This window comes from Tupaia chinensis, unplaced genomic scaffold, assembly GCF_000334495.1.
Source record: "Tupaia chinensis unplaced genomic scaffold, TupChi_1.0 Scaffold000355_1, whole genome shotgun sequence".
NCBI classification, from domain to species: Eukaryota; Metazoa; Chordata; class Mammalia; order Scandentia; family Tupaiidae; genus Tupaia; species Tupaia belangeri.
Genome location: NW_006159850.1, coordinates 4,479,288 through 4,481,019, shown reverse-complemented (window position 1 = coordinate 4,481,019; position 1,732 = coordinate 4,479,288). Strand labels below are relative to the sequence as shown.

Genomic DNA, 1,732 nt, shown 5'->3' with positions numbered 1-1,732 from the left:
CCCCCTGCCACCCCTAGGAGAAGAAGACGAGGCAGACGAGCTCACCGGCAGCTCTGGTCCACAAACGCACGTTACCCGGGCCCAGAACTGGGCTGGGCTCGATGCCTAGCAAGCAGCAGGAGCTGGACCCTCACATGCCAGGCATGGCCAGCCCAGCTCCAGATAGGGGGATACTGGGGTGCCACACCAGGATCCGGCTCAGTCTGTACCCCAGACTTGAGCCCCAGCCATGCAGCAAGACCAGGAGGCGAGACTGAGCAGCTCCCAGTAGGATGCTCTGAGATGGCCGGTGGGCTGCAGCAGGTTCCCAAAACAGGGTGCTGCCATGCCTCAGGCTCCTGCTGCCCACCCTGCAGACCCTGCCCACACCCACAGGGGATGGCCTCCACCTGCAGACCCTGCCCACACCCACAGAGGATGGCCTCCACCTGCAGACCCCACCCATGCCCACAGAGGATGGCCTCCACCTGCAGACCCTGCCCATGCCCACACCCACGGGGTATGGGCTCCACCTGCAGACCCCGCCCACGCCCACGGGGGATGACCTCCACCTGCAGACACTGCCCACGCCCACGGGGGATGGCCTCCACCTGCAGACCCCGCCCATGCTCACAGGGGGATGGACTGGCTACAGTGGGTCACCCTCACCCCCCCTTGGCTGAGCAGGAGAAATAATAAACCCCCAGAGCTAGTTTATGAGGTGGAAAGCTCTGCAGAAGGAATGCTGAGGACCCCACTTGGGAAAACTGGAAAACTGAAGCCATCTCTCGCCTGCCCTGGAGACCCCTAGATGCTTCCCAGGACTTACCAGCTCCACCAGGAAGGCGGGGGCCACACCCCCCGCCTTGGCAAAGGCCCAGGGGAAGTTGAGCAGGCCAGCACCCAGCGCGGACTTCAGGAGGATGAAGACGGCACCCAGCGAGGACAGCCCGGGGCTGCCTGCAGTAGGGAGGGGCTTTTCTGGAAGGCCTCTGCCTTCTGGGGTCTGTCCCTCCATGGCTAGAGGTGGCAGAGGGGAGAGAAAGGGCAGCTTCACCCTTTGTTCTGCCCTGTCTTCCAGGATCTGAGATCGGAGGGGTCTCCCAACTTAGTAAGCACTAAAGCGTAGACACCCTCCCCCGACCGCGGTCTCCCTCCTGATTGGCCTCTACTCCCCTCTTCAAAGCGTGATGCACTCCTTTGCCCCATGACACCTGCCCTCGCCCCTTCCCTGCCCCTCTGGCTCCCCACGTCCTGGCCTCCCACTCACCCCAGGCCACCCTTACCCTCCTCTCTGCCTTCTCCCCTAACCCCTCCCCGTCGGCGCTCGTGGGCTCATACACCGACTTTGTGTCAGCCACCTCTTGGCCCAGCCATGCCCCAACCCCAAATCCTTACCACCAAATCCAAGCACAAAGGGACTGGAGAGCCCACAGCCATCCGGGAAGGGCGTGGACTCACTCAGGCTACGTAGCCACGTTTCTGGGCCAGGAGGGATGGCAGAAGGCAGGCTCTGCCCGGCAGGTGGGCGTCCTCCACTGAGGGAGCCCTAGACAGCTTGTGCTAGGGCCAGGCCCCAAAGCGCAGGGCACAGGGGCAAGTGGCCGGAGCCATCTGTCCCAGAACTTGCACCTTCTGAGGCTCCTAGCCTGAGCAGGGGTGTCTTAAGACCCCACCCCACCCCACCTCTGCAGGCCCCTCCCTAGGGGTGGGCCCTCTCGCAGCCTGGAGTGTAGAGGGGGCCCAGCAGGAA

General features: G+C 63.9%; 1 protein-coding gene across 1 annotated transcript in view; it reads right to left on the bottom strand.

Annotated features, from left to right (window-relative positions):
• SLC38A8 (solute carrier family 38 member 8) overlaps positions 1-997 on the bottom strand; it is a 26,567-nt gene extending 25,570 nt beyond the window's left edge. The window contains exon 1 of the mRNA XM_006152573.2: positions 809-997. Coding sequence (XP_006152635.1) covers positions 809-997 — 189 coding nt within the window. The remainder of the gene's footprint in view (positions 1-808) is intronic.
• Positions 998-1,732: the final 735 nt, after the last annotated feature.